Source organism: Leopardus geoffroyi, chromosome E1 (genome assembly GCF_018350155.1).
Source record: "Leopardus geoffroyi isolate Oge1 chromosome E1, O.geoffroyi_Oge1_pat1.0, whole genome shotgun sequence".
Classification (NCBI taxonomy): Eukaryota; Metazoa; Chordata; class Mammalia; order Carnivora; family Felidae; genus Leopardus; species Leopardus geoffroyi.
The window spans coordinates 12,500,906-12,518,928 of NC_059330.1; the positions used below are offsets into that span (position 1 = coordinate 12,500,906).

The following is an 18,023-nucleotide window of genomic DNA, read 5'->3' on the forward strand; positions in this document are numbered from 1 at the left end:
TGCTCTGTGCACACTCAAAGCAGGTGGTGCAGGGCCTCGGGCAGTTCCCAGTTCCTTGGGTGGTCAGTGGTATGTCTGCGGCGGCCTCGTGAGGCTGGCGGGGAGGGCAGAGCCGACGGCAGGGCATTGCCTGGGAGGTGAGAAGGATAGTCCTGCAGGAGCTGGCAAGTGCCCTGGGAGGTTTCGGGGAGTCACGGTCAAGTCCCAGCTCTACCACCCACATCCTCGGTGGCCTGGACAAGTTACTTCTCTGCTCTGGAAAATGGAGCTCCTCGTCCCGGTTGCCTGGGAGCAGGGGCTGGGGACTCAGGCCTGCCTCGGTCCTCACCGCTGGGCTCCCTGAGGTCCCTCAACTTGCTTTCCTGACTGTGAGGTGGCGTTGTACCTTTTTGGGAGGGTGGCCTAATGAAGCTTCTTCCGCTGTGCCCAGGCCCAGCCGCGACCAGCACTCCAGAATGTGGATTCTTCCTTAGGGCACCCGGCCACGCTCTCTCAGCTAGCCCAGGAGACGTGGGCACTGGGCCTTGGAGAAGGGAAGCCCCTCTCCCGTCCTTAGGGGTGAGGGTGAGGGAGGTGCGGCCTCGGGACTCAAGTCCTGCCCGGAGCCCTCGGGAGGGAAGCGGGCTTCCTGGGGTGCTCTCGGAGGGGACAGCAAAGGCAAGAATTTCGTGGGGGTGGGACAGAAATAGGCACCAGGCTTCGGCCTGCAACTCCCCAGCCTGCGTCCGCTCGGGCTTCCCAGCCATCCCTGAGGTAGGCGTCTGCGTTCCAAGGTGACAGATGGGGAAATTGAGGCTCAGAAGAGGGGTGGGCAGCAGAGCTGGGATCTGAAAGGAGTTCTCTCTGCCTCAGATGCTGCCCCTACCCCCGCCCCACCAAGGTTAGCAGCACGAGTGGGAGAAGGAGGCTGTATCTCTTTCTTAGCACCGCAGGCTGGGGGCTTCACAGAAACTTCCTGTCTGACAGTTCTGGAGACCGGAAGTCCCATCAAGGTGTGGGCTGGCTGGTTCCTTCTGAGGCTGTGAGGGAGGGATCCGTTCCGGGCCTCTCTCCTAGCTTCTGGTATCCTTAGGAGCTCCTTGGCTTGCAGGTGGCCACCTTCTCCCTGTGTCTCCTCACCTTCCAGCTGTGCGTGCCTGTCTCTGGGTCCAAATTTCCTTTTCGTAAGGACCCCAGTCATACTGGATTACAGCCCACCCTCATGACCTCGTTTTAACTTAATCGTCTCTGTAAAGACCCCATCTCCAAATAGGGTGACACTCTTAGGACTTCAGCACATGAATTTTCAGGGGGCGCAGCTCAACCCTTACCAGAAACTTTAGGACACAGGGCTTCCGCCTAGGGTGGGAGCACCGGGCCCCGGCAGAAACCTCAGCGGCGCAGACGTGGCCCTACTCCCTGAGGCGGGTGCTCAGTGGCAGCCTGATGTGTGGCCCGTGGGACAGATCTGCAATGGAGCCACCTTCCCGGGAGGCGTACTCTGGAGGCGCCATCTTTTCTCGGGTGGTTTGGGGGGGTGATTGCCCGGGGCCCAGTGGGACCTGAGGGCCACTGCCGGGAGGGCCAGTGGGGCTTGAGCCAGGAACACCCCGTAGGTGCCCGGAGGTTCCAGGCCTCATCAGGGCCCTGCCCACACTGACCCTCGGCATCTGTGTCTGCACCTGGGGCCCCTCGAGGGCCGGAGGCCTGAGCCGTTTCTGTCCCCAGGTGTGTCCGGCCTAGGGAGGCCCAGGGGATGTTGATAGACTGAGCTGACCAGATGCCTGACCTTCTCTCCATCTTAGGGAAATCCAAGAGGAAGAAGGATTTACGGATATCCTGCATGTCCAAGCCGCCTGTACCCAACCCTACGTAAGTCCACCTCAGCTTCTCCCCTGGCTCAGCCTGGAGAGGGCCCAGGGGAGGGGAGCAAGCAGGGGGCAGCGTGTCCTGGACGGCCCTGGTGGGGTGGCCACAGGGCTCACAGGCGTCGCACATCCGCTCTGTGTCCCCTTCTCACTCATCTCAGAGATGGGAAGGCGAGGCTCCGGCCACGTCTGTGTGGCCACGCCTCGTGTCTGGTACGGCAGATGCTCAGTGACTGAGACTAGGTGCCTTGAGGAGCACCACCTCCCTCAAGCTGCCTCCCGGGGACAGGACGCGTCTCTGGCTCCCGTGCCAGCCTGGTTTGCTCCTTCTCTTGGGGAAGGATGTGGTTCTGTCCGAGGCTCATGGGGTGTGCTTCCTCCCCACAGACCCCCCCGGAACCTGGACTCTCGGACCTTCATCACCATCGGAGACAGGGTAGGTGCTGGCTGCCTGCTTGGGGTGGGGCCTTCATGTCTCTGAATCTCGGTGTCTTCATGACAGATGAGCCCACGCTGACTCTGTAGGGCCTCTTGGAGGTGGCTCTGGGAGGTGGAAGGAGCTGGGCTGGGGAGAGGAGCCTCACGCTCCAGATGGTGGCCGTGTGGCCCTGGGCTGCCCACTTTCAGACCGCCACATTTGGACTGGCGCGAGTCGGCCTGCCTCGTGGAGCCCTGGAGAGCCAGAGCAGTGTGAAGTTTCCTGATCTCAGAGTTTGGGTCGTGGGGCCGCCTGCGTCCACCTCACCTGTGGGAATGGTGTGTGGAACGTGCAGACTCCTGGCTCTGTCCTCAGAACCAGCACCTGGGAACCTGCATTTCACGTGCACCTCCTGATGCGTGGACACCAGTGGTTGAGATCCTGGCTCAGGGGCGGTGCCTCACCCGCAGGAGATACCAAGTGTCTCCAGGCAGAGACCCCACTGTAGAGGCCTCCCCTTGGCTGACAGCCTCTCCCAGGCTAATTTTCCTTCTCTGACACTTGTCACTGGGTGCTGTCCCGTTCATCTAGTTGTTTATTCCTTTCTTGTCTGCCCTATAGTAGAGGGCCTAGGGCCACACTGCTCACTGTGAGGGCAAGACCTTGTTCTGTTCTCTCCAGGAGCTCGCACATAGTAGGTGCTCAGTAAATACTGGTTGAATGAAAGATTTAGTCCTACCACCTGAACGGGCTAGGGGACAAGAGGGAAGGGCCTCTCTTGAGCTCTCTGTGCCTGCCGGGGGCATTTCATAGGTGGTCTTACTTATACCTTGTGGAAGCCTTTGGACGTTGGGGCTATGCCTGTTCTGTAGAGGGTGACATGAGTCTGAGAAGTTCAGTGACTTGCCCCAGGTCACACGGCAGAAGGTGGTTGGTATAGGATTTGAGCCCAGGTCTCACTGGCTGTTTTTAATTTCTGCTGCCCCAGCTCTCTCTACTGGGCAAGGTGCGAGGGTAGGCTCCTAACCTGTGGTTTCTCTCATTTCTGTCCCCCAAGAATTTTGAGGTGGAGGCCGATGACCTGGTGACCATCTCAGAGCTGGGCCGTGGAGCCTATGGGGTGGTGGAGAAGGTGCGGCATGCCCAGAGTGGCACCATCATGGCCGTTAAGGTAAGCGGGGCCCCAGCCAGTCAGGGAGGGGACACTTGGGAGGCTTCCTGGAGGAGGCATGGGGGGCTGAGCCTTGCAGGGGAGGCTGAGGGCACCCCTTGAAGCTCCTTGAAGGGTCGGTGGGGTGGTCGCCCTCTGACGTGTGGCGCCTGAACCGTAACCCTCTCTTCCTGCAGCGGATCCGGGCCACTGTGAACTCACAGGAGCAGAAGCGTCTGCTCATGGATTTGGACATCAACATGCGCACGGTCGACTGCTTCTACACTGTCACCTTCTATGGGGCCCTCTTCAGAGAGGTGCGGCCCTGGTGGGAGGGTGGGAGGTGGGTGCCAGGGTACGCTGCCCCACCCCCACCTCTCTTCTGCACACCTGCCCCACTCCGTCTAGCCTGCGGTCCGCTGTTGCTCATGCTGGGCCCCCAGCAGACACTTGCTGAGCGCCCCTGTGTGCCAGGTGCCAGGTGCCAGGCACAAGAGTGAGATGGTACATGCTGGGTCTTGAGAGCTCAGGCCCAGAGGCCAAACTGCCTGGCTCCCCTGCTTCCTGCCTCAGTTTCCTTGCCTGTGAAGTGAGGCCAGTAATTGGGTCCACCTCGAAAGGTTGCATGGGTTTGAAGTGATGTGGCCCAGGGCCTGGCGCTCACTCTGCCTGTGTGCTTCACAGCCCTCCAGGCTGGCAGGGCGGGGCTCCAGGTAGGGGCGGTCATGGAGGTATGCGAGGGTCCGACTCTTAGTCTGTGGGAAGGTCTGCATGTGGGATGAGAGAGGGGTCAGGGTGATGCCATGGCGGAAGGATGGGCTCCCGCGGGATGCTCCCTGACCGTCTACTGGGTTCCCAGTTTTCCCGGGTGCGGTGGACCCGTTTGTGAGTCAGCCCCTCATTATCCACCTGTCTGATTGGCTCAGCACCTGCTGAGTGCCAGGTGCAGGCTGGTCATCCCCTTGCTGCTGGGGGGAAGGACACACACTTGGGCCTCACTGCACGTTGGGTCAGAGTTGGCAGGGAGGCATGGGGTCCTGTGGGTACCCCAAGGAGATGCCATACCTAGTCTTCCCAGAAGGCTGTCCTGAAAGATAGGTGGGCGTTTGTGGGGCAACAGGGTGTGGGGGAGGCAGGGCTTTGCAGGAGAAGAAGGGAACCGTCCATCAAGGCCAGAGCTGGGGTGACCTATGCGTGTTGGGGGCCGCAGTGGCTGAGGTCAGGAGGGGTCTGCAGGGCAGGGTCATGGAGCTGAGCTGCAGCCAGATCCGAGAGCCCTTGTTGGGAGGAACATAATTAGGTGTGTGTTTCAGTCACTTCTTTCTAGAAAACTGCCATGGAATTAGGGATCAGATCAGGGAGACCAGAGGCAAAAGAGGTGGGCAAGGCTGGTGGGTATACTACCTACCTAGTAGTGTGGACAAGCATGGAAGGTGGAGAAGCAGAAGCTGAAAGATTTTGGGGGCAGAGAGGGTGGAGCTGGGAGCTCAGTAAATCTTTGTGGGCTGAGGTGGGCGGGCAGACGTGTCTGTAGGAAGGCCTGACCGGCACGGGGGAGGCAGACGTGTGCTGACGCTGGCACCAGGGCGGGCTGTCCAGGCCCAGGTGCAGCCTCAGGTAACCCAGGCTGACGTCTAGGTGTCCTTCCACAGGGAGATGTGTGGATCTGCATGGAGCTCATGGACACATCCCTGGATAAGTTCTACCGGAAAGTGCTCGATAAAAACATGACCATTCCAGAGGACATCCTGGGGGAAATTGCTGTGTCTGTAAGTAATTGCCTCAGGCTTGGGTGGGGCTGGGGGTCCCAGTTACATAGCCAGAGGCCCCAGCCCTGCCCCAGTAGGCACAGAGCTCAGCCTAATGGTGATAACTTGGGCATAGGTGGGTCCCCAGTGTGGCCCTGAACCTGGGTAAATGCCCTCCAGGAACCCAACTCTCCCACTCTGGGTCAGAGCCTTTTTGCGAGGAGACCCCAGAGGCTGGGGCTCCCAGAGCCCCACACAGATTTGGAAGATCTCAGGCCTCTAGGCCTTTGTGTACAGGCCTGAGCTTTCTAGACCAATTTGTTATCATTATTATTACTATTATTAACGTTTATTTATTTTTGAGAGAGAGAGAGAGAGAGAGAGAGAGAGAGAGACAGAGTGTGAGCAAGAGAGGGGCAGAGAGGAAGGGAGACACAGAATCTGAAGCAGGCTCCAGGCTCTGAACTATCAGCACAGAGCCTGACACAGGGCTTGAACTCATGAACCATGAGATCATGACCTGAACTGAAGTCGGATGCTTAACCAGCTGAGCCACCCAGATTCCCCAAGATCATTTTTAAAAAAAGAACTTAGTACTTGCAACTTCCTCATGCCAAAAGATGCCCTGAAACAGCTCATAGAGGTACAAGCTAAGTTGGGGGGAAGGTTAGCATTCAGAATGTTCACCTTTTGAGGTTGAACATTTCTAAAGGAGGGTAGCAACCCTGGGTTTGAGCACCCTGGCAGCCAGAGGGAAAAAGGGTGCTTCTCGATCTTGACTACATCCAGGAACATTTAAAACATACCCATGCCAGGGTAGTGAGTCAGAATCTTTGGGGTAATTGTCCAGGCTTCCCCTGTGTCTCCCTGAGGGGAATGGCTTAAGCATATAGCCCACTGGCTCTCATGAAGGAGAGGGGCCAGGGATGCTGCAGAAGGGCTAGGTTTTACCCCATAGCCTGGTAGGAGGTGTTGACAGCCTCTTGGAGGGGTCACAGGTCTGGGACTCTGAGGGTCTTGGGTACATCATTTCCCTGGTAAAGGCCTGGTTGGGCCTGAGACCTTGGCCCTCTAGGGTTGGTGGGAGAAAAGTAGGAGGCTGGGTGTGCCTGCACCAAGAAGGCCATGACAGCGGGTGAATGGGGGGATGGGAGCAAGAGCCTGGGGTAGCGAGGGGCTGGGCCATGTGTATGGGAGAGGGAGACAGGTGGACGAGGGTAGGGGTCTTCCTGGTCTGTCATTGTCGATGCCACCGGAAGTAACACAGTCTGTCTTTCCACCTCCTGCGCCGATGCCAGATCGTCCGGGCACTGGAGCATCTGCACAGCAAGCTGTCCGTGATCCACAGAGGTCAGTGCCTGCCACTCACCATCCGGGAGGGGCTTGCAGGCTACTCATACACGGTCCCGCCCAGTCCTGCAAGGAGGGTGGACCTTCCCCTTTTCCAAGATGAGCCACCTTCTCAGGTGATAGGTAGTCATGTGCCCATTGGGGTCATTTGCTGAGCCTGCTTCCCAGTCCAGGCCACTGTCAACCTCTCCAAACCATTTTCCTTGGCTTCCGCACCCCCCCCCCCAGCCCCACGCCCCCACATGCTTCCCTTAGGTTTGCTGGTGCTCGGAGCAAAAACTGGACATTCGTCCTGGGAATGCTGCTGAATTTGCTTGGACGTATCATTTATATATCGTGAAATGCTCAGATCTGTAGTTACCATTCAATGAATCTGTTCAGAGTTTACATCCACATGAAACCCTGGCCCTTTTGAGGATGCAGGATGTTTCCACCCTCTGCCGCACCCCCAGAAACTTCTCTGTGCCTTTCTTGGTCAGCCCCCGCCCCTACATACCCCCTGCACCTCTCATCTGATTTTTCCTACAGTAAGTTGGTTTTACGTGTCCTTGAACTTCATGTGAATGGATTCACATGACCTCTCTCTGCCCTTTTTCACTCGGCCTAATGTTTCTGAGGTTCACCGGGGCTGTGTGTGTCACAGTTCTTTCCTTTTCGTTCTGAGTAGTTCACTATCCCAGACGTACTGTTTTTTACAGAGTTAAATTAGACCAGGCCTGCTCTGACCACTCAGTCGCCATCCCAGCTCCGGCCCCAGGTCACCCCTGTGGTGGTTCAGTATGGAACCTGCCGGTTTACGTGTGTCTTGTGTGTGCTTTTGCTGGACGATTCCCTGCTGCGTGCCCCGTGGCATGCTCTGTGTGGGCCTCGAGTCATGGCGTGGGCTCCGTGTTTTCATGCACCTCTCCTGTGTTTTTGCTGCTGCCCTGTGCTTCCTGGCCGAACCTCCCGACCTCTCAGCGTAGACGCTCGGGTGATTTCTAGCTTCTGTCAGTGATGCTCTGCCCCACCAAATCCCCAGCCTGGGAGGACCCCAGAGCTAGAGGTTATAACAGGAAATAGACCGAGTCCGGCTGTGGGGCTGCCTGGCGGGTGTGAGATTCCCCCCGGACCTTGTGTCCAAAGTGCTGATGGTGGACACAGAGACGAGGTCCTGGTAGAGACTCACTTCCTTCCCCACTCGTGGCCGGTGACTAGGGCACGTTCTGGCTTCGCTGCCTCCATCTTTGTGACCTTGGACTGGAGCGGAGCCTCTCAGAGCCTTATCTCTCATCCACTCCCTGGCATCATGTGCCCCTTGGGTGACTGGGGCGTAGGAGGAGCCTGCTGGCCTCCAGCGGAGACTCACAACCCCACATGAAGAGAAAGGTGTGTTCTGTCCCTGGCAGATGTGAAGCCGTCCAATGTCCTCATCAACAAGGAGGGTCATGTGAAGATGTGCGACTTCGGGATTAGCGGCTATTTGGTGGACTCTGTGGCCAAGACGCTGGATGCTGGCTGCAAGCCCTACATGGCTGTGAGTGGTCCCCACACCGCTCCGGGTCCCAAACCACAGCTGAGGTTCAGGAGGGACGTGCCTGGGAGCTCATCGTCGGGCCATGTCCTCTGTCCATTGGGGTGGCCAGAGCCCCTCTTTACCCCTGGTATTAGCTGTGCTCCAAAGTGCCCGTTTGGGTGATAAGTTTCATACACAGCCACATGGTGGTGGCTTGTGGTATCTTTGTGGATCCCAAGTCTGTCCCAGTGGCCTGGGCGGGGGTAGCTGCGAGGCATGGTTTGGGCGTTCACCACAAGACCCTGGCCCTCGCTGGCCTCAGTTTTCTCACCTGCCCCATGGGGGGTGGGGAGTGGGATAGGATGAGCACTGACCCCTCCGTTTGGGGTGGGAGAGGCAAGACCCAGCCGAGGGAACCTTGGGCGGCCCCTCCTCTGGCCCCTCACCGGGGTGTGTGTGTTCATGTCTCACTGGTCCCTTTTACAGCCCGAGAGAATCAACCCGGAGCTGAACCAGAAGGGCTACAACGTCAAGTCCGACGTCTGGAGCCTCGGCATCACCATGGTACTGCTCGGAGCTGGGTCCAGCCCTTGCTGGTCGGGCGGGGGCCAGGGTGGGGCCGGGCCCAGTCCATGAGCTTTTGGGGGGCCCATCAGATAGTTTAGGCCTGGAAAAAAGTGTTGGCTTCACAATCTGAGAAGAAAATGTACCATCAAAAGTTATGGTATGTTTAAGAGAGTATCTATAGATGGCATTAGGTCCTTCCCTAGTGGGGAGGTGTGTCCTTCATGAAAGTTCTTGATGGCTTGTGATAATTTGTCCGTTAGACTTTCTCCAGAGCTCACTGTGCTTGTTGAGAAATCACAGGCAAGTCCAAATTAAGTGGGCTTCTGGTACCCAAATAATTTAAAAAGCAAAATGGCAAAAATTAAAAGAAAAAAAATTTTTTTTTCATAGCAAGAAGTTTGTTGCTTGTGAGGTCCTTGTGCATTTCCTTGAGTGTGGTAGGATGGGGCAGGGGGCTCTCAGTCCTGGGCTGTGGGGGCTTGGGTGGGGTGGGGCAGGTGCCCGGCGGAGCTGGGGTGGCTGCATGAGGTCCAAGAGGAGGGCTGGGCTCGTGTGCTGCTTGCTCTTTCTAGAACTGCCCAGCCAACGCCTGCTCCTGCCTGAGTCAGGGCTTGGCTCCGGTGTAGGTCAAGGTTTATTTATATATTTCTTTAGAAAGCCCCTTCTGGTACCCATGTGGAGAATGGGCTGAAGGGACAGGAAAAAGACCAGGATGCGAGTACCCCTCCCGCCCCCCGCAAGAATACCTGGGAAAAGGTTACTGTCATGGTGGCCCCAGTATGCACACGGGACTGACTCAGTTGGCTGAGGGGTCATCAGCCTCTATTCCGATCCCAACCATTGGGACTAATGGGTTGTGTCTGGGGTATGGATTAGCCCTTGATGTTTGCTTGGTGTCAGCACCCTCCCTGTCCCAGCCCTTTTGGCCGCCAGCTCTTAGGGACAGGGTATAATTGGTAATCAAAAATCAAACCAGTAAAATACCTCGTGGGAAGGGGTGTGGAGAGGAGAGATTCAGGTAGGAGTGGAGCAGCATTAATCTTCTGAGGAGGTGTGGGAGGAACCCACAGGGCTTTCTGGGTGAAGGCCCTGAGGTGGGGTGTGCCTAGTATCTGCCTGGGGGCCAGGATCTAGGGGAGACCAGAAAAGGGCGAGGCGGGAGTTCAGGATCAACGTAGATGTTTTGGATCTTACCGATAATGCAGCTTTATCATCCTGTTCCCCCTCCTCGCTGTGACTGGTAAGCTGTGTCTGTGTGCAATAACCAGGAAAGGTCCAAAATCAAAATCATTTGTCAGAGACACGGAATCGGGTGATGCCTTCGGTTTTGCTTGATAGTGCCAACACGATCGTTTTTTACTTAAGTGTGTTTTTTCTCGGAGCAGAGAGGGGTAGTCAGAGCCTAAAGGTGCACGCTGTGCCTGCAGATAAGAGCTTCTCACCTCCTGAGTTAAAAAAATAAGAGCAAACTCCTGCAGGATGTACAGACTGCACAGAACTGGTTGGATGTTAGAGACCCCATTCATGACCCCCCTGCTCCCCCCCATCCGTCCCTCCCTCCCATCCATCTGTCCATCTGTCATTACTGGGGACCCACCGCATCCCGGTGACGTTCTGGTGTCTCTGGTGGAACTTGGGCAAGTGCGTGCTCAGTGCGTACTTCAGTTAGCAAATGCTGCGTAACAAAGTGGACCTGAACCTAGTGACATAAACCAATAATAGCTTATTTTTTCTGCTGTTTCTGTATTCCAGACCGGGTTAGCCAGGCAGTTCTTCCACTACACTTGGCTCTGGCTGGGGTCGGGGCTGGAAGGTCCAAGAGGGCTTTGCAAACGTGGGGTCTTCACGCAGCTTCCTCCTGGCTGACTGCCCGCCGGGTTCCTCGTAACGTGGTGGGGAGGGTAGTTGAAATCTTTTGCGGTGGCTTCTACGAGGGGAGAGCTCTTACATGCTTGTCAGAGGACTGGCATAGTGTCTCCTCTGCCTCATTATGTTGGTCATAGTGTCACAGGCCAGCCCAGGTTCAAGGAGGAATAAACTCCAGGTCTCGATGGGGGGGCCGGCAGGTGCTCACAGGAGAAGCTGTAATAGCAGCTTAGGGAACTGGCTGCCTTGGTACAGGTTAGGTCCCCTCCCCCCATAAGTTACAAAAGTAATAGAACAACATCTAAGAATACAGAAGAAAAATAAAAGGGGGAAGAAAAATCAGTGTGACTGTTCTCAAAGACACACAGCCCCTTCTTCCTGCTGTCAGCTGCCAACGTTGTGCGTTTCCTTCTAGATGTTTTGCCTTTTTCTAAAAAACCTCTATGGTTTTTATTTCACTTTTTTCACTTAGCATCTCATCACTCGTGTTCCTCTGGGTAGTTACAAATCCTTGTAGGCATCTCTTCGAGAGACTCCACAGCCAACTGCCACCATCTACTCAGTCCCTAATGTGAGGCGTTTCACTCGTTTCTGGTTTTTTCTTTCCATTTGAAATCCCCGGCCGACCTGGGGGAGTGACCGGTGAAGCGTTGCGCGCCGGGCCCGTCACTCTGGGTGGTCTTCTCCAGTGCTCTGAGCCCACCCCGAGAGGCCCTCTGCAGGCACTTGACCACAGCCAGAACATATAGATATGGCATGATATTTGGGAAGGCTCTGGGCCATAACGAGTGTTGATCAGGTGCCGATCATGTGAACACCTGAATGACGGGCACGGCCGAGACTCGGCCGCCCTGTGGCAGGCCAGTCCCCGGCACTGGGTGTTTAGACTGCTTCTTAGTGTTCACTATTACAGATCACACCACACCGTGCATTTTTGTGCCCAGAGGCTGTTTTGTTTTGGGTTTCATACTTTGCGCTCTTTAGAAAAAATTACCGGGAAAAAGGATGACGAGGTCAAGAGTCTGGACCGTTTTCTGTTTTCCTAATTATGAGCTCTAGTAGGCCACAGGGTCCTTCCCTGGAAGCCCGTAGAGGATCCTCACTTCCGCTGGTTGGAACCGGTGCACATTCTAGGAAAAAGCACCCTGAATTTGTCCCGTGAAAATACACACAGGATCGCTACCGTTCCCGCTGGACTGCGCACACCCTCCATCTGAGAGTTTTTATTTATGTCTTGGCTGGAAAGGGGCCTTGAGCCTAATGGGAAGGCCCTTTCTTAGCACAATAATTAGTGATCTGTTCAGGCGCCAGTTGCCAACACGAAGCATTTGTTTGAGCCGAGGTCTCTTGTGTTCATTATGGTGATTATGGCCTGTCAGTGAGCAGTCTCTGTGCTATTCCAGGCGGGGGCCTGGGCTGACCTGATTTTTTTTTTTTTTTTTTTTTTTTTTTTTTTTTTTTTTTTTTTTTAATCTTGGCAGTCAAACTCGGAACCCAGAGTTTATCGTAAGATAGCTGGTCTTTTCCACAAATGACTTCCCACCAACTAGGTGCCTGGCACGGGTGCCGAGGCCAGGTGGCCTTGATGTCACCTGCAGGCAGGCCCGGGTTCAGGAGGAGGGACAAGGCCACTGTGGCCATCTGTCCAGGGGGTCAGCAGGGATTGGGAGGTCTTCCTGGAGGAGGAGGCATTGGAAATGGGTCCTGCGGGACACCGCTGGGTGGGGGTGGGGGAGGGAGAAGGAGGAGGGGCACCTGCAAACTTCAGTTCTCCATGGGCCTGAGGGGCTGTTGCAGAGACGAAGCAGCTGACCAAGTGCCGGCCTCACCGTCTACAGCTCTGGGGAGAGATCGGCTTCTGAGAATAATTCCATTTCCCATTTGCCTGCTCTGTCATAACCACAACTGTCCAAATAAGTGGCAGCAGATACTTAGACCTTGTGGAGACGTTAGGGAGAGGAGTGGCAGTTCTTTGCCGACGGCTGCCTTGTGGCAGGTGTCCCGGGGTCGCCGGCTTCTCTGATTTTTCCAGACTAGCTGGAAGTTGGGTTTTTACGTAAAACTTTCTGCATTTAGATTGTTTAAGAGCCCGATGACACTCAAGCCAGTTACAACCCGGGCCTAGATTTGCTTCGTGAGCCGTGGTCTCTGCCGGCTGGGTTACAGGAACCGGCTGTCGGTGTCACCCCGGCTCTCACAACCCGCGTTGTGGCCCGGCTTGGGGCGCCAAGCCAAGACAGGCAGGTTTCCCCAAATGCCCTGTCTCCGGGTGCAGAGTGTGGGCGCATCTGACCCCGTGCCGCTGTCCCCACCGCAGATCGAGATGGCCATTCTACGGTTTCCTTATGAATCCTGGGGGACCCCGTTCCAGCAGCTGAAACAGGTTGTGGAGGAGCCATCTCCCCAGCTCCCAGCTGACTCGTTCTCTCCCGAGTTTGTGGACTTCACCGCACAGTGGTGAGTGAGCGGCCCTGCGGTAGCTCTGGGGCCTCCCCAAGCCCCGGTCAGCACCCCTCCCTGCCCCGGCCAGTTTCCTGCTCTTCCCTCGCCTGGCCCCCTTCTCCTTGAGCAGATAAACCCCCAAACAGCATAGCCTCAAAATATGCAAGGCAGAAGTAGAACACGAGGAAAATCTGGCAAACTGTGGTCCTAGAGGTGGACAGACCTAGAGGGGGACAGTCCTGGAGGTGGACAGTCCCGGAGGGGGAGAGTCCTAGAGGGGGACAGTCCTAGAGATGGACAGACCAGGTAGACCGAAAAAGCAAACAAAAAAAACAGAGGATTTGAACAGCGTTAACAGAGTTGCTTTTATTGCTGTTGAGAACTTTGTACCAAATTAAAGAATGCCCGTGTGAACTTCATGTAAAAAAATATATATCGTGTTAGAGATTACAAAGGAAATGGGGAGAAGGGAAAAGGCAGAGTCATATAGGTCATGTTCCTTGCCTGTAGTTAAATCAAACAAAAAGTGCGTAACTGAAGAGGAAAAAGATACGTGGAAATTCAAAGTAAATTCTTGTGACCAACTCTTGGGGTTTGAAAGAGGTTTGAAAAATAGAAATACAAAGTATTCAGAAGTGAAAGAACGTATCAACATATCTATGTGTCGTGGGCAAAGAGCAACTCAGAGGAAAATTTGTATTCTTTATTTCTTTTATTAGAAAATAAGAAAGACCAAAAACAAATGAGCCCCACAAACAGAGTGCCTGGTCACCTTGATCCCTTGCACTGAGGCCTCCCCTCTCCCAAGACCCGTGATAAGGAATTTCCCTTCTGAGTCAGGATACTGAGGACACGATTGTTAACTATCGCATCTCAATGTCATTTGGTATTGGGGCCATTGAGAACTCCCTAGACCTCTCTAGAGGCAAAAAAACGAATACCCCAAGAGGCAAGGGACGTTCGTCCAAGTCTCTGTAGTTTGTACCCACAGATCCCACTCCATCCTCAGGACCCCCCCCCCCCGCCCCCGAATAGCCGCCCCCTCCTTGCCGTTGCCCCAGGAGCACGTGTGTCCTAAGTGCCCGGTTAGGGGTGAGCCCGCCCCGGCTCGGCCGGCCTAGAGACGTCCTTTATGCCGGCCTGGCTCAGCCTGCCCTGTTCTCTCCTAGCCTGAGGAAGAGCCCCGCGGAGCGCATGAGCTACCTGGAGCTGATGGTAAGTGCGGGGCACGGGCAGTGGATTGGCGGGGCTCTGGGGAGGGGGCTGCCTCCCTGTGCACAGAGATGGGCAGCGCCTTCGGCCCGCCTCTGTCTCGATTCCTTCAGGTGTGCAGCCGTTGGCTCGGACGTACCCTGGCGCCCTCCCCCGCCTCCACACCAGGCCCCGTGGAGGGGCGCACGGCCACGCTCTGACACACAGGGCGGAGGGGCGGGGCGTGGTGCACGGTGGTGGGAGGCGAGCCATTTTATCCCCAGGCATCAGGGAAGGCTTCACAGAGGAGGTGATATGTGAACTGGGTTTGGAAGGGTGAATGAGGATTTATTTGCTGCTGGAGAGGGCGTTCCACTTGGCTGGAGGCCTGGCGTGTGTGGGGAAAAGGGAGTGTGGTGTGGCCAGGGGATGGCTGCAGGAGGGCCGAGGAGGAAGCCGTCAACCTGTCTCTAGAAGGAGGGCTCCCTGAAGATGGAGGTCCTAGAAGGATGAGTGGGAGTTGGCCAGACAGGAGAGAGGTGTCCTGGGCAGGAGGAGCACCCAGGGGTTGGGGCTGGTCTGGGGAGGTAGGGGCGTCTCCACCTCGCCTCGTCACCCTTACCCGAGGTGACTGCCCTCTCTTGTCCCGCCAGGAGCACCCTTTCTTCACCTTGCACAAAACCAAGAAGACGGACATTGCTGCCTTTGTGAAGGAGATCCTGGGGGAGGACTCGTAGGGGGTGGGGCCGTGGACTCCGCTCTGGCCCTCCAGCGCCCGACAGCCCTCCCTGCCAGGGCAGTGCTTGCCCACACCCATAAGCTACTGCCACCCTGGCCTTGGGTGTTTGGGGAAGAATCAAGGGGGCTGCCCGTGTCTGGCTTGGCAACAGGCCATTGGTCCCAAGTGCCAAAGAACCAGACCGCCAGAGCCCCCAGCCAGGCCCGCGTGGGCCCCACCAGTGCCTCTGCCCCTGCTGCTCCAAGGACCCCAAGTCTCCAGCCCCCGAGATCCTGGACTTGGAGGGGCCTGGATGGCCTCCACCGGACCCCGCTGCCCCTCGCAGAGAAGGCAGCCAGTGCCTGTGTTCAGGAAGCTGCCTTGGCCCAAGCCCTGGATGCCACCCAAGTTGTATATTTTTTTATCTCTTGACCGAATGGACTTTGCACACTTTGGCCTAGGGTGGCCACACCTCTGTCCTGGCATCAGTGTGGGGGACACGATCGGGGGATGAGCCATGTGAATCCGCCAGAGCCCCCACGAGTGCGAGGACAGAGCCGCCCGAGCCTTCACCCCAGCACTGGCAAATAGGGCCTCTAAGGGCACGCGGGCTCAACCTAGCCCCGCCCACTGCCTCGGGAGTGGGGGGGGGGGGGTTGTTTCACTTTTTTGTTTTAATTTATCCTCTTGATTTTTTTTTTTTTCCTCTTGCTTTGTGGGTTTGCCTGGTTTCTCTTGCATGGTTTGGAGCCGATCACGTTTCTCTCACCCCCTAGGGACCAGCAGGTGGAGAACCCCTGCCTCTGCTCAGGCTGGGGTCTAGGGGGACGGGCCCAAGGTCTCTGCTCAGAGAGGTGCTAGGGGAGCTGTCTAGCTCACTCTCCTTGGGGACCGGCTCAACAGGGGCTGTGGATTTGCTTTTGGTGTTGTTTAAAAAAAAAAAAAAAAAGAAAAAATATATTTTTTTGAAGAAAGACTGCCCAGGGTCTTCTCCCTGATGGGTTGGGGCAGTTACCTGATTGTTGTTTTAATTTAAAAAAAAAAAAAAAAAAGTGGGACACAGGTTGTGTGAGACTGTGTGTCATAGCGGCGAGCCCCACTCCTTGGTGAAGATCTGTGCCCACGGAAGGACCTCTTGCTCCTGGGCCAGGGCCAGGGGAGTGTGATTGGGGGAGGGGGTGCCTGCTGAACTCCCCAGGGCCCTGCACTTGACAGGCCCTTCCCCATGTGAGGACCCGGAAGCTCCCAGACAAGGCTCCAGGCCCTGTGCTGGATGCTGGACAGAGCAGACACAGGCCTGATCCACTGGGGGAACGGCCCGTCCCGCCGCCATTGAAGGTTGCATCAGCCTTGGCACACTCACCTCCTCGAGGGTGTTGTGTTCCTGTCGCAGGTAACATTGTTCTCCCCGGTTCACACAGGAGAAAACAGGCCCAGAAAGCTGAAGTGACTTGCTCAAAGCCACGCACCTTGGGAGATGGAGGAACTGAGGCTTGGGGACAGGTATAGGCCCCCTGGAGAGGGCTCTGAGGAGAGCGGGGGGCAGCTCAAGGAAGGCCTCCTTGCCAGGGTCCAGTGGGGCTCTGTGATCCTGTGATCCTTGAGGCCTGGGCTAGGGCTGACACCCTCCCTAGCAGACGGGAATGTATTTGCTTGTATAAGAACTGTGTCTGGCTTCAGGCACAGTTAGATCCAGGAACCTGGTTAATATCCCGAGGAATTTGTGTCCAGCTTAGCTTTGTTTCCTCTGTCTCGGCTTCATGCTTCCCTCATGAGGGCAAGTCAGGACCCAGTGGCTCCCCCAGCTTAGTGAAGTTCCAGCCCCCGACTCAGGGCTGATCTTTTAGCTAGGAAGAGGTCACATGCTCATCCTCCAACCAATCACGGGCCAGGAGGAACAAACACACGGGAGAGTCCACCTACCTACCCACATCTCAGGGTCTGAGAGCAAGGTCTCCCTCGTCCTCCATGGGAAATGGGGGCATGTTCCCAGGAGGAGGCACTGATCCCTTTGGGATCCATCTCTACTCTGCCTTTGTGCACACGCCTCTCGTCTTCGGCTCAGCCGGAAGTGAGGTCTGGTTTTTGTCCCCATGTTGGTCCCCAGTCTGGGACAGCTTTCTGCCTATTAACCCTTCCCTGGCACAGCACTTCATCATTTCAAGGCACTTTTGTGCGCCTCCCTCCCTCTCCCCGCTCTGGCCTCTGCACCGACTGAGCCCTCTGCCTGGAATCCCTTTCCCCCACCATCCTGTGGCTGCCTGGCACCCCTACCACCGTTCCTGGTTGGCCATGTCCCTTCCTCGGGGAGGCCTCCCCACATCTAGTCCAGCCAGTGTAGCTAATCTCTATCAGCTTTATCTGGGTAGATTGGACCTGCCACTGTTCTGTCCCCAGTGCTGACATCTAGCAAGCATTCTGTCAACCTTTGTTGAATGAAAAGGCGAATGAATGAATACACGAAGGAAAGGATGAGGGAGTGAATTGAGGCTCTGTGTGTAGGTGCGCGCGTGGACGTCTGCGCGTGCGCGGATCTGCCCGCGGGCACGTGTGTGTGTGCGCGCGCGCGAATGTATACATGTGTGCGCGCACGGGATCTGTCGGACCCTGAGTCCCAGGGGCGCGGCCCCAGTAGTTCCTCCTGCCGCCGCCAGGAGGCGGCAGAACCCTGACTTTGACCCTGTATCCCCTGGGCCCCGCCCGGCCTCGGAGCGCCCCGCCCGCCCCTTCTACTCCCCACACCCCAACCCGCACTCGAGGCTCTGGAGCCCCGGGGCGGGGTCTCGGGGTGGGCCAGGGGTCCGCGCTGGCGTCCGACCCTCTCGGCACAGTTCTCCTCCCTGCACCATCAGCTGTCTGGCCCGCCTGTGCTCACCCACCCCTCTCCCTGCGTGCATGGGCCCTGTTGGGAGGTCTGGGGCTGATGCAGAGTGACAGGGTACAGGCCTGACTCGTCTACAGAAGCTCATGGGTGCACCCCCCTCCATAGCTGGCAAATCGCTCTACGGTTTACAGAGAGTGATACAGTGTAGAAAGGACTTCGCGCTGTGCGGACCTGGGGGCTCTTTACAAAATAGTTTACAGGGTAATTTACATTTCCAAAACTGTACAGGATTATAAAGCACTTTGTAGTTTACCAGGTAGTTTACCAAGCACTCTCCCCATTGGAAAGCACTTTAGAGTTTGCATATGAGTGCAAACACCAGTTGTTTACAGGTTCCATTACTGTTT

At 56.4% G+C, this 18,023-nt stretch overlaps 1 protein-coding gene across 1 annotated transcript in view; it reads left to right on the top strand.

The window, feature by feature from the left end:
- The window catches only part of MAP2K3 (mitogen-activated protein kinase kinase 3), a 29,354-nt gene extending 13,499 nt beyond the window's left edge, over nucleotides 1-15,855 (top strand). The window contains exons 2-12 of the mRNA XM_045487660.1: nucleotides 1,785-1,851; nucleotides 2,235-2,283; nucleotides 3,323-3,436; nucleotides 3,613-3,732; nucleotides 5,068-5,184; nucleotides 6,462-6,513; nucleotides 7,902-8,029; nucleotides 8,495-8,572; nucleotides 12,759-12,898; nucleotides 14,053-14,098; nucleotides 14,728-15,855. Of these exons, the coding sequence (XP_045343616.1) occupies nucleotides 1,785-1,851; nucleotides 2,235-2,283; nucleotides 3,323-3,436; nucleotides 3,613-3,732; nucleotides 5,068-5,184; nucleotides 6,462-6,513; nucleotides 7,902-8,029; nucleotides 8,495-8,572; nucleotides 12,759-12,898; nucleotides 14,053-14,098; nucleotides 14,728-14,811 (995 nt within the window). The 3' untranslated portion in view covers nucleotides 14,812-15,855. The remainder of the gene's footprint in view (nucleotides 1-1,784; nucleotides 1,852-2,234; nucleotides 2,284-3,322; nucleotides 3,437-3,612; nucleotides 3,733-5,067; nucleotides 5,185-6,461; nucleotides 6,514-7,901; nucleotides 8,030-8,494; nucleotides 8,573-12,758; nucleotides 12,899-14,052; nucleotides 14,099-14,727) is intronic.
- Nucleotides 15,856-18,023: the final 2,168 nt, after the last annotated feature.